Below are 12,900 nucleotides of genomic sequence, written 5' to 3' on the forward strand. Positions count from 1 at the left end.
TGAAATAAGCACTAACCTGAGCTATTTAAGTCCAGCCTGGTTTGAACTGGTGACATGGCCTCCTGTGGCAGCCTGCAGGAGAGAGGACAGCCCTCCTCTCCACAGCAACTTCAGGCCCTTGTCCGCAAAGCATGGAGCAGGCGTTTCTCTCCTCTGACCCATACCTCCAGAGTGTCAGGGGCAGTTCCTGGCTTGCAGTATCAGAAGTGTACAGTCTGATTTAAATATGATAAAGGCAGCAGGAACACTGGGAAGAACCAGCAGCAAGAAGCACTTCCATCTCTTCTGACATGCCATCCCACAAGAAAGGTCCTCAAGAGCCCAAAAAGGTTGCATGATACAAGTTGGTGTAAGCCATGGCAGACAGGTCAATATGAATCTCACTCAACAAAACACTAAATGCAAAAGGGCATGCTCTATGAGGTGAGATCAGCAGCCACTAAGTTGCACAGGCCAATTAGGAATCCCAAAATAAACAGGGGGTGAGATTTTGAAAATTTAACAAATTTATCTCTTGGATTGCTTCCTGGTAACAGTTAGTAATATACATATTATGGAAAAATTACAATAAGGATAAACATGGATCAGGAAACCTGGGATAACTTCCTTGCTCTTATTAAAATTAAATTCATGGGCTCTTCTGTGTCAATTGAGGGGGTAAGTTCAGTTGAACATGTTATCCAAAAGACGGCATGTGTAAAGGTGCAGCACTCCAAAATTACACTGGGATTTCAGTCCAGAACTTCATGCTCAAGTCCCTGTTGTCTGTCTTCTATCCACAAACATTTGCCTCTGAGGCAAATGTCCAACTCACCGAGCCACAGCTGGCACATTGATTTTTAATGCTTAACGTTCTAAAGTATAATAACTGAGAGCCACATCTTGGATAGCAGTTATGCCTGAGTGTGTCATATGTTTTCATATACTTGAGATGTTCAACTGATATGAATTACCTTGTGGTTTGTGAGCATCCTCTCAACCATGAGCTAGTGTTGCAGTGCATGAACACACTCCAACACGATTGCCAAACTCTGCATCATGCAGACGTCGCAATTTGTTTTGTTTTAAATTTGCTTTAAAATCTGCTGCACCAGGGTGTATCATTAAGTTTCGTGGAACCATGGGGTAGTGGGGGGCTTGAGAATCAGCGCACTTTTGCAAATAGGTTGGAACAATGTTGATCAGTAGTTTGTCCATATTTAAAAAAAAGGAGACTCAGAGGCATGCTCATTATATATTGATTTGATTTTGAACAGCCAAATATGCATTTTTCTTCTAATCTGTAAAATTCAAATTTTAAAACGAGTATAATTTCCACAGTGGATTGTAATGATCTTCACTTTAATTTCAGCAGAAATTCCAGAGAAAAAAGCAGAATCATTTATGCCATTTCTTCAAAGTTTCGAATAATACTACACCAAAATCTCCAGCGAACCCCTTAGGGATCTTGGAAGAATGACCACTTATTGTGCAGTAAGTGACAGTTTTCTGTGAAAGGTAAGAAGTGTTTAATCTTGCTACTGATTACTTCAGCAAGATTTGTGGGTGAAGCCACTGGCTTACAACATGTGGTATACAGTGGAATAATAAATTTCTATGACCATGAAGGTTAACAGGTCAAGCTGTAGGTGAAGGTTGTAACTCACCTTTATTCACAAGCACGATGATCATTGCCACTAGGTGGCAAATTCCAATTCAATGAGTGAGCCAAAAGTTTTGTGGTGGAGTTTGAAACTTTGTTTATCTGGTTGTTCGTGACTTTTTAAAAACTGAAATTCAATTCAGATTGCGATACGGGGATCTATATTTCTATTAAAGTTGGTGACATTTGAGGGCATTTTCATTGAATCAAACTGTGACCAGTGTTTGAAGATGGAATAGTCAATTAATTTTAATGTCCTAGAAATAATGGGTAAGGATTTCTTGCCAGTTGCTATTTGTCGTGAAATTGTACTCATTTTCTTTACAAACGCATTTATGGTTGAGCAGAAGTAGTAAAATGAGGTAACTCCTCTTAATGTACTTAATTTCTTTTTATATCTATTTACAAGACATGAGAGTGCTGTAAAGCCAGTGCTTATTTCTCATTCCTATTTACCCTTGAAGGTAATGGTGGCTTGTCATTCTCAAATACAACCAAAGGTTTGTGAGGCCATTAAGTCTTGTGGGTCTGAAGTCACATTATAGGCTGGACTAAGTCAGTATAGCAGATTACCCTCCTTAGAGGGTAGCAGATATTGACAGTGTTTCCTGAAGGCTCAGTGGGCATATAATTACTGAATAGTTGAACTGTGATAGTTATGGTGTGTGTGTGTGTGTGTGTGTGTGTGTGTGTGTGTGTGTGTGTGTGTGTGTGTGTGTCTGTGTCTGTGTGTGTGTGTGTGTCTGTGTGTGTGTGTGTGTCTGTGTGTATGTGTGTGTATACACACACACCAAGGTCAGTTAGTATGATAAGTTCAATATAATCATTCACATTGAATGATGTCCAAATCATCAATATAACAGAGGATGCCCAGGAGTTTTTAGACTCATGGTACTAAACGATGTCTCCAAGGGCAATTGAAAGGAGAAAAAAATTGGTGATTGAAAAAAAACATGATGATTATTTTATAGATAACACAGTGTGGAGCTGCAGGAGCACAGCAGGCCAGGCAGCATCAGAGGAGCAGGAAATTTGACGTTTCGGGTCAGGACCCTTCTTCAGGAATGGGGGAGAGGGAAGGTAGCTCAGAAGTAAATAGAGAGAGGATGGATGGGGCTGGGGAAGGTATTTGGGATGGTGATAGTTGAGTGCTGGTAGGCAGTGGTGGGGATTGGTCAATGAGGGGGGAGAAGCGAATAGGTAGGAGAGAAGATGGACAGGTTGTGTCAGGTCAAGGAGGCGGGAATGAGAAGGAGGGTTGGTAATGGGATGAGGCTGGGGGTGGGGAGATTTTGAAACTGGTAAAATCCTCATTTAGGCCATTGGGCTGTAGGCTCCTGAGGTGGAGAATGAGGCGTTGCTCCTCTAGTTTCCGACTGCATTCCTCCAGCTCCACACTGTGTTATCTTTGACTCCAGCATCGGCAGTTCTTACTATCCCTGAATGGTTATTTTGTAGTTATTTTCATGCAAGTGACTGGAGCAAAAAAAAGCCCAAGAATTAAAAATAGGATGAGTCATCCCAAGGTCTGTCTCTCAGCGGTATCTCTGCAGTTTGATTTAAGCACATGGATGTCAAGAACAGGAAAAGTGCAATATTCTCAATCTTTCTTTGTGTCCTTTCTCATTTGTATATTTATAGCAGTGATGAACAATTACAAAATCTAATCATCCACTCCAGTGCGAAAGAAATATAGGCTGTTTAATTTGCATTGGTGGATTGACTTACTTCATAGGCTTGAATATTGCTTTGCCGAAGTTCTGAAATTTTAGGAGTAGTTTCAGATGAACCCCACTTGGCTTCACAACTTTTGGGGAGAAAAAAAAGTCAAGAAAATCAAATACCATGAAAAGATAAAATAATGTTTTATATCATATAGAATATGTCATTTGAATACTGCTGTTAGCCATTGCTCAATATCCAAGACAAACAGAGAATAAAAAAACTTGAAGTCAAAGTGCTTTGACTTTATAACAGAGCAAACACTTTGAGTTACATAATGAGAGCATACTGTACATATACTCATAGGTTTAAGTGGGAAATCCACATCTTCTGCCCACAATTCTCATTCTTCAGTTAAAAACTGTAATTTTCATGATTGAGGAAAAAGTGCTTCCTTCCGCAGAATGATGCCCTAATTCCCAAACAATTAAACTAAGTGCAGTTTGGCTTGTGTATTTCAGAATTACAGAATACTGACACTGGTGTCAAGCAAACCAGTTTCCAGAAAGTTGTAGCAATTTATGTCATGACCTTTCATTTCAGGGAATGACATCAATATTAGATCTGCTCATTCTTCACATTTATTATACATATAACCTTATATACACAGCAACTGTTGTGAAACTATTGCTCTTCCTGCACACCAGTACCAGACCGAGGTAGGAAGAATTCCAAAGTAGGGACTTCTGTTCTAAAATTAAGTCTCCCTCATGACTGCACACAATCGATTCAATCATGTAATGATGGGTGCCCTCAAATATTATGTGTAGAATTCTATGGACTTCAGTGCAATTGAGATTTTCCAAAGCATACCAGGAACCAAAATTAAATGTAACATAATAATGATCCAATTTTATATAAAGGGGCAAAGATACTTACTTTGGAAAAGGTGTGTGAAGCACTTCAGAACATTTCTGGCATTTGTAGCCTGGATCACAGTATGCTGGAAAGTCATTAAGGACACTGTTCTGATTTTACTTTGTGCAGGGTACACTGTGATCTCGAAAGGAAAATAAAACCCTATCAAGTTTGGCAGCTGAGTTGCTTTCTGATTTTCAAATCAGCATGCAGCATAGAAGCTGTGTTAACTTGACCTCTGCCATGTTGACCTTTAAATCCTGGAGGACTGGGTGACACTGTGTGTCAGTCAAGCCCTGATTGAGAGGGGAAAGGGTAAGCAAGTTGCATTATGCTCTGGCTAACAGCCAGCATAGACATGATGGGCTGAACAGTCCCCTTCCGTGCTGCAGCCATTCTATGATCCTACGATATGGAAACATCTTCTAAACAGCACTTCAACAAATCACTTATGTCTAAACTTCATTTTCCAATGAGATGAAGTTTTAGTTTTAGTTTGAATGTAAACTATTCCTTTCATAGAAAACAAACTCTGTGCCGTTTTGTTGAGGTAAGAGCAACATCAAGTACCAGGCCTGCTTCGAACAGCAACTTGCACTTCAAAAGTTGTTGCTCAATAGGATACAGACATGATGGTAAATGATGAACACCCAAACCTCAGATATTGGGAAATACAGCATCCCACTTAGAATATTTAACTCCCCTCCTTCTAGCTATAAACAGGATTTACATAGTAGTTTTAGCTCTAGCCTTAATCCTTCCTGTAATGTGGGATCAAATATTTGGTATGTGCACATTTGGACACACGGTTCATTTCTCTACTTAAATACAAACACCGTTTTATCAGCCTTGAACATTGCACTGACCTGCTGCCAAGGGAAAAGAAAGCATTTTCATGCAAGTGCAAAAGGTAGTATCGATCAACCTAGAGTTAAACAGATTTCATTGCAATCAGCAACACCACAGTTCTCAGCAGTAAGGGTTCTAAGTGCTCAAAACAAACACCTTTTTCACTAAAAGGAGCTTGCTGAACAAATTGTCACCAGGTTTCCTTGTGCTTGACCATAACTGAGTGTGAAAAAATTGCTGATGTGCTTTTAATAGCAGTGAGTATCAACCACAAAGTAGAAAAAAATCAAGCTGTTTTTATTCCCCTTTCCTGTTGAGACACGTGTCACTTTCCTGCAGTGTAAACAAATACAAAGTTTCCTTTGAACCAGTTCAAATAGTGAAGGCTCTGCCCAAATACACATGATTTATAGTTGCCAGAAGTATCCAAAGTCCAAAATCTTTAGTTACATCACCTAGTTTTAAGGTTTGAAACCACTTGCTTCCTTTGTCCATCAATGTAATAAATGCTTTAATTAACTAAGACAAAAATTTGATGCTTCTGGATATTATGCTAATCTCAACATCAAGCAAGAACGTAAGGCTGCATTGAGATCAGTTTTTATCTACTGGAAAGCAAGATTCATGAGTCAGAATAGAGAAGGATAAACTTCACTCATACCTTCTTTACAATTGCATCTCCCATTCAAAGCCTTTTCATCGTACGTGTAATCTATGAAATATGTAAAAATATTTTATTTATAATAGTTAAAAGATTAAAGATTAATAATCTAAAATGTAGTGAAACTGCCATTTTTGAGTCTTTATGAAGCAGTTTACATTTCGGAGTGATTTCAAAAGTGATAGTACATGACTTAAGAGTACAATTTGACCCTGTTTCTTGAGCGCAACGATGACAGAATTATTTGGGAGGCCACCTCACACCACTTAAATTGGACAACGTGTAGTTCTAGTGCTGTACAAAATCAAACGTCAAATGTGCTCAATTTGACCTTCTGGAAACTTTTGAAACCTAAGCTGAGCTTACTTAAATGTTTGAAGTAAACAAGCACCCCCCGTCTGTATGTAGGTGCACTTCTGGCCAATAGAAGTTAGATTCACCAATAAGCAGCATGATTACATTATGGCTGCGCTCTCTGGTTTTCGAGAGTTTTTGTATAAAATGGACCATCTAAAAATGTATAAAATCACTCTCAAATAATAATTTTCTGAAAACTGTTTTACTTCCAAACACAATAGGACCTTTGAATAAAACGGATCTAGTCTATGGCAACTTGGTAACATATTCAGTGAAAGCAACTTCTGTTCCCAATAAACAAATAAGTTGAAAAGGCGAATCAACATCTGGGTTTGCACAGCTGCCACTGCCAGTCTTCATATCTGAATGCTGATCTCTGTGTTCCTGACAATAATTGTTAATAGTCTGATATAATTCATTAACCCTTCAACTCATCCAAATTCCATGTAAAACTCCAGTTATGATCCAATGCACCAGACCTGCTTTTATCCTGTCCTCGAAGATACAGGATGGTGCAATCAAACATTTGTACAACTCAGTTCCTAAGCTCTATACAAGATATCTATTTAATTCACCCTCCAAAGATTTGTTACTTTTATCGTTAGAATATAGTTAGAGCAATCAGAAGTTTGAATGACCAATAGATAAAATAATAAACTAATCAATTACTAAATAAGATATAGAACAAGCGCTACACATCTAGACACATCAGAAATTATTCAAAAGTTGCTTTATCAAACTATGTACGATAGAAAACCATTGTTTTTAGTTCATTAGCAATTTGCTTCTTTATTTGTTTTGGCAGAACTCAACTCAAAGCTCTCTTTTGGGTCTTCATGCATCACAGAAACATTTTACTTATCCCAACAACCATAATTACTTTTGACATAAGGTAGGAGCATTCCAAATATCACATCTGTTACTTACATAATGATGGAGTCACTATTCATTTCCAACATTCCCCTGAGACAACCATCACACAATTCCGGATTAACATAGAGTACTGCTGATGTCTGAATGAACTGGGATTCATTCACAAAAAACAAAGACCTTTGATGATTTCAGCAGTTTTATTGCTCCTATGATTCAATATTCCCTAGACAGTGATTTGTTTTATGCATGGAAGCAAGGCCTATTACACATTATAGATGAGGAAATCAATCCAGCAAAACCTGATTATTACTAATGTTCACTTTCCTGGCTAAAAATCAAGACACCACACCTTATCAGGGTCCAGTTGTAAAATTCAACAATGATTTAGTTTAAAAAAATCATGCAATGTACCAGTCTCATGATATTCTTTATCCTTAGTGCAATGGACATAAAAACAGTCACTAAAACAGATCCTCAAACACCTGGTGAAATTGACAGCCAAAGGCACATTGAAAACAAACACAATGCTGTTTAGGACTGAGATGAAAATTTCTTTTGCTCAGAGGGTGGTAAATCTTTGGAATCTCTTCCCTGGAGTGGTGTGAAAGTTTAATCTTTGAGTATATTTAAAATAGAGGGTTTTCCTTCTTTATTGATGTAAAGTGTTATGAGGATAGTGTGGATAAAAACCGATCAGCCATGATGCTATTAAATGAATTCCCCAATCAAGGGAAACAGCTTCCATGCATCCGCCCTATTGATTACTTTAAGTAGTTTCTAGGTTTCAATGCAATCACCTCCTATTCTTTAAAACTCAAGAGAATACAGGCGAGTCTGGCCAGCGTCTCTTCTTAGGATACGTGTGCCGTCCCAGGAACAAATTTCTGATTTTTGAACCTTTGTTGCATTTGCTTCATGGCAACAACACCTTTCTTGAGATAAAGAGGCCAAAAGTGCACACAGTTCTCTCGATGGAGTCTACCCAATTTCCAATTACAACTGAAGCAAAACTCACTTTTCCTGTACTCAAATCCTCTTGTGGTTAGTGTTAACATTCCACTAACTTTCCTAATTGCATGCTACACCTGTGTGTTAAGCTGACTGGGCTGTATAGCCTGTTCCTATGTTTGTTCTGTTTTGTTTTCCCAACAATGATGAAGTTTACAGTGTTAATTTCATACTGGCAATGTATGAATATAGAATGTATGAAATAGGAGCAGAGGTAAATCTTTGACCCCTTGAAGGTGCTCCACTATTCTGTAAGATCAGAACTGGTCTGTTTCTGTTTCAAATTCCACCTTCCAATCTACCCCAAAAACATTTGATTCCTTTACCCAAGAAGAATCTACTAACCTCCACCTTAAAAATGTTCAATAACCCTGCCTCCACTGGCTTCTGAAGCAGAAACTTCCAAAGTCACACAACCCTCAGACAGAAAAGATCTTTCCTCATCTCTGTCCTAAAAGGGAAATCCCAAGTTTTAAAACAGCCTCCCCTAGTTCTTGATAACACTGTGTGGAGCTGCAGGAACAGAACAGGCCAGGCAGCATCAGAAGAGCAGGAAAGCTGACGTTTCGGGTCAGGACCCTTCTTCACAGGCCTGAAACATCAGCTTTCCTGCTCCTCTGATGCTGCCTGGCCTGTTGTGTTCCTCCAGCTCCACACTGTGTTATCTCTGACTGCAGCTTCAGCAGTTCTTACTATCTCCCCTAGTTCTTGGCTATCAAGAAGAAACATAATTTCCACGTCTTACTTTGTCAAGACCATTTAGGATTTTATATACATCAACAAGTCACTTCTCACTCTTCTAAACTCCACTGGAAATTAACCTGGCATGTATCATAAGGCAACCCACTCATCCAGCAGAATTAGCACTTATCAATCCCATAAACTAGCTCTGAACCATCTCCAATACATTTTCATCAGTTTTTTTTATCTCTCATTAAGTAAAAACATCAGATCAGCTGAAAGGCCTGAGTCTTTGCCGTGTACCCTATGTACTGTGACACAAGGCCCCAGGAGGCCATCATGTGGGTTTGCACCAATGCAAACCAATTGCAGCGGCTTTGTCTACTTTTAAGAGACCTTACCAACTTCACTGACGTCAACAACAGCCAGGTCTTCAAGCAGGTGATCAATAAATGGTTCCGATCGAGGGTACAGTGCATAGCGATCAATTGCTAAGTGAAACTTCAGCCAATTGGAGGCCAGGTAAACGTGGGAGTGGTAATGTGTATGCGTCAAACCCCCTCTTCGAGCTCTTCTCCTTCATGCAGAAGATAGAAAAAATACAAAAATTAGTGAACTGCCTCTGTGAAAGAAATTATTGGATATGGGCCTGAAAGCTACAGTGAAACTAAACTTCAAAAGCCAACATAACAAGGTGTAGAGCTGGATGAGCACAGCAGGCCAAGCAGCATCATAGAAGCAGGAAGGCTGATGTTTAGGGCCTAGACCCTTCTTCAGAAATGGGGGAGGGGAAGGAGGTTCTAAAATAAATAGGGAGAGAGGGGGAGGCGGATAGAAGATGGATAGAGGAGAAGATAGGTGGAGAGGAGACAGACAAGTCAAAGAGGAAGGGATGGAGCCAGGAAAGGTGAGTGTAGGTGGGGAGGTAGGGAGGAGATAAGTCAGTCCAGGGAGGACAGGTCAAGGGGGCGGGGTGAGGTTAGTAGGTAGGAAATGGGGGTGCGACTTGAATGGGGGGGGGGGTGATAAGTGAGAGGAAGAGTAGGTTAGAGAGGGGGGGGATGAGCTGGGCTGGTTTTGGGATGCAGTAGGGGTGGGGGGGATTTTGAAGCTTGTGAAATCCACATTAATATCATTCGGCTGCAGGGTTCCCAAGCAGAATATGAGTTGCTGTTCCTGCAAACTTTGGGTGGCATCGTTGTGGCACTGCAGAAGGCCCAGGATGGACATGTTGTCTGGGGAATGGGAGGGGGAGTTGAAATGGTTCGCGACTGGGAGTTACAGTGGTTTATTGCGAACCAAGCCCAGATGATCTGCAAAGCGGTCCCCAAGCCTCCGCTTGGTTTCCCTGATGCAGAGGAGGCCACAATGGGGACAGCGGATGCAGTATACCACATTAGCAGATGTGCAGGTGAACCTCTGCTTGATGTGGCACATCTTGTTGGGCGCTGGGATGGGGGTGAGGGAGGAGGTGTGGGTGCAGGTGTAGCACTTCCTGTGGTTGCAGGGAAAAGTGTCGGGTGTGGTGGGGCTGGAGGGGAGTGTGGAGCAGACAGTTTTGCTTTTGTGATCTTACATACTGGCTTCCCTTTGCTACATAAATAAGATTGCACTGAAGATCAGTAGTTATGAATTGGAGAGTAAAGGGGGCCAAAATGTGTTAAAAAGAGTCAGCAATCCAAACATGTTGGTGAATTTCTATCTGAAATGTATTAATCCTAGTAAAGAGGTAATATAGAATCCCTGATATAACAAGGTGTAGAGCTGGATGAACATAGCAGGCCAAGCTCTACATCTTGATATCTCAGATTCTCCAGCATCAGCAGTTCCTACTATCTCCGTAACATAGAATCTCTACAGTGCAGAAAGAAGCCATTCAGCCTGTTGAGTCTGCTCTGACCTGCATCCTACCTAGACCCCTATTCTATTCCCTGTATTTCCCATGGCTAATCCACCTAGTCTACATATCCCTAGACACTATATAGGGGAATATAGCATGGCCAATTCACCTAACGTACATGTCTTTGGACTGTGGGAGGCAACCAGAGCACTTGGAGGACACCCACACAAACACAGGGAGAATGTGCAAACTCTGCACAGACTGTCGCCCGAGGGTGGAATCAAACCTGAGTCAGCAGGTGTGACTGCATCTGAGGAGAGAGACAGAGTTTATGCTTCAAGTCTCCATCCAAAGAGGAGTCCTATCTGCTTGAAACATAGACAGGAAAACAGAGTCAATGTATGCTGCCAATTCTGCTGAGTTTCTCCAGAACATTCTGTTTTTATTTCAGATCTCCAGTAGCTGCAGCATTTTGCTTTTATTTGAGTTCCTAAGTTGGGCCTGCCAACAGGAGACCACATTTAGTGTGGGGAGAACAGCTCCAGCTTTTAAAGGCTGTTTTCAACCGCTGAGTACAAATGGTTTCAACTTCAAGAGCTTTCATGCTTTCTTAAAAGGTCCACTATCTGGCCACCATATTTTGTCATAATTATTGGAGCTCACAATCACCCTGTGGAATGTGACTGCAGCTGTGAGGAGTTTATCTTGCATACTCAGAAAGCAGCCACATCACTACCATTGGGCAGAGGGGTACAAGTTGACTAATGACATACTGAAGACACAAACTACTACCAAAGACATGCAGAAGGCTGAGCATTGTGGACGAACTCTAGATGTTAGCATTGCTATCTGTTTTCTCCTTTAAATGGTTGAAACACAGAGAATTGTCCTGGCTTGAAGGATTATCTGTACAGTAATTGGATGGAAGCCTTAGGACACAAATGGTCTGACTTAAGCAGCCCCATACCTGCAAGAATTGCTGGACAGCACAGTACCATATACCTTTGAGCCATTCTATGTTCCTGGCAGTCCATGCTTTGCTTATATTCTCAGACAGGTTGCCTATCAGGTCTGCACTGAATGATCCCTATTGTGCTGTGTTCTCAAGAATGACATTAATGGAAAATGAGCTGTTTCCTGGAGAAACTTCACTGTGGGAGAAGCAACCGCTGACTTAACTGAAAAATTCAATGAATGTAAACAAGAAATGACAGGTTTGGTGTTGAAGTTAAAAACACAATTTACACCCAATGTTAATTAGCAATGATGCTGATTTTAACAGTGTTTATTGTTGCTTATGCACTTAAGTGTACAGAACTCCCATTGTGTGACCACTGATTGAAGCATACAGCAATTTTACAATGTGTATTCTTGATCTTCCTGCTGCTTTGTAAACAATATCTTGCAACAAATTTCAAGGCAAAAATCACATTTACTGCAAATAAATAAACGTGAGAGCGTTATTGGCAAACTACGATGAACTACTAAATAATTACTGTACTTGAACACATGTGAGAACATGTTATTACACACCCATATTAATGAATATAATTTATGGGAAGTTCTAATATGTTTCAGCAAAAACACCTTAAATATTGCAAACATCTTAAATACAAAAAATTGCAGTACTTTTGAAATTGATTTCAACACCGGTCTAGGCCCGAAACATCAGCCTTCCTGCTCCTCTGATGCTGCTTGGCCTGCTGTGTCTATCCAGTTCTACACCTTGTAACGATGCTACATATGTGGACAACTTGAAAATGTTTTTCATCATCATACTTCTCGTTACATATAAATGAAAAGACAGCAAGACACAGGAACAGAAGTATAAACCATTCAGTCCATTGAGTCTGTTCAGCCATTTAATGAGATCATGGCTGATCTGATAATCCTCAATTCTACTTTTCTGCCTTTCTCATTTAAACCTCGATTCTCCTGCTATTACAGCTTTGAATATTCTTAATGTCAAGCCTCAACATTCCTCTGCGGTAAAGAATTCTAGAGATTCATTACCCCGAAGAAAGAAAATCCTCCTCATCGCTGTCTTAAATGGATGGTCCCTTTCTCACAGATTATACTGTCTAGTCCTCGACTCTGCCTCAAGTTTAAGCAATCTTTCTACATCAACCCTGTCAAACACCTTAAGAATTTAAACACCAACAAGAATAGGGCAAACCTACTAATCTTTCCTCACAAAAAAAACCTCCATTCCTGGGATCAACCTAGTGCACTTTCTCTTGAGATAACTGGGTGTGAACCTGGATGAACACAGCAAGCCAAGCGGCATCAGTGGAGCAGGCAAGTTGATGTTTCGGATTGAGGCCCTTTCTCTTGATTGCCTCCAATGATAGTTTATTATTAATTACCCGGCTAGCTTTTTGTAATTCATGCATGTAGCAGTGTCAGTTT

General features: G+C 40.3%; 1 protein-coding gene across 2 annotated transcripts in view; it reads right to left on the reverse strand.

The window, feature by feature from the left end:
* The window catches only part of fam20a (FAM20A golgi associated secretory pathway pseudokinase), a 54,522-nt gene that overhangs the window by 26,716 nt on the left and 14,906 nt on the right, over nt 1-12,900 (reverse strand). For both annotated transcript variants that reach the window (XM_048554761.2, XM_048554760.2), the window contains exons 2-4: nt 9,053-9,228; nt 5,733-5,783; nt 3,371-3,449 (exon numbers count right to left, since the gene is read on the reverse strand). In XM_048554761.2, the coding sequence (XP_048410718.1) occupies nt 3,371-3,449; nt 5,733-5,783; nt 9,053-9,228 (306 nt within the window). The remainder of the gene's footprint in view (nt 1-3,370; nt 3,450-5,732; nt 5,784-9,052; nt 9,229-12,900) is intronic.

This window comes from Stegostoma tigrinum, chromosome 22 (genome assembly GCF_030684315.1).
Source record: "Stegostoma tigrinum isolate sSteTig4 chromosome 22, sSteTig4.hap1, whole genome shotgun sequence".
Taxonomy (NCBI): domain Eukaryota; kingdom Metazoa; phylum Chordata; class Chondrichthyes; order Orectolobiformes; family Stegostomatidae; genus Stegostoma; species Stegostoma tigrinum.